General features: G+C 64.0%; 1 protein-coding gene across 1 annotated transcript in view; it reads left to right on the top strand.

The window, feature by feature from the left end:
• The window catches only part of LOC104281172 (tropomodulin-4-like), a gene marked incomplete at both ends in the record, with an annotated part of 851 nt that continues 310 nt past the window's right edge, over nt 1-541 (top strand). Inside the window, 2 exons of the mRNA XM_009879078.1 lie at nt 1-60; nt 422-529. Coding sequence (XP_009877380.1) covers nt 1-60; nt 422-529 — 168 coding nt within the window. The remainder of the gene's footprint in view (nt 61-421; nt 530-541) is intronic.

Genomic DNA, 541 nt, shown 5'->3' with positions numbered 1-541 from the left:
CTGCGGCAGATCCAGGCCAACGACGGGGCTCTGGAGGACGTCAACCTCAACAACATCAAGGTGAGGGACGTGGTGACAGCGTCCCCAGGATGTCCCCGGGGTGCTGCTCCCTGCCCAGGGATGTGCTCAGGATCCTCGTTCTGGTCCTGGGGTATCCCCACGGGGCTGGTCTCTGTCTCAGGTCCAGTGCACCCCGGGGTGCTGGTCCTCACCCAGGGGCATTTGTGCCCTCTTGGTGACACCCCACAGCCCCTTGCTGCCACTCACCTCCCTTGGGTGACATCCAGCACCCTCCCAGGGATGCCCCTGTACCCTTGGGGACATCTACCCCCCTCAGTGCCACTTAGATCCCCCTGGTGACATCCTGCATCCTTGGTGACACCCCCATCCCCTTGGTGACACCCGTGTCCCCTCGCTGCAGGACATTCCCGTCTCCACGCTGAAGGCCATCTGCGAGGCCATGAAAACCAACACCCACGTGAAGAAGCTCAGCCTGGTGGCCACCCGCAGCAACGACCCCGTGGGCAGCGTGACTCCTGGC

Source organism: Apaloderma vittatum, unplaced genomic scaffold (genome assembly GCF_000703405.1).
Source record: "Apaloderma vittatum isolate BGI_N311 unplaced genomic scaffold, ASM70340v1 scaffold28251, whole genome shotgun sequence".
Classification (NCBI taxonomy): Eukaryota; Metazoa; Chordata; class Aves; order Trogoniformes; family Trogonidae; genus Apaloderma; species Apaloderma vittatum.
Note: the sequence above shows the minus strand (reverse complement) of the source record. Positions and strands in the feature narration are given on the sequence as shown.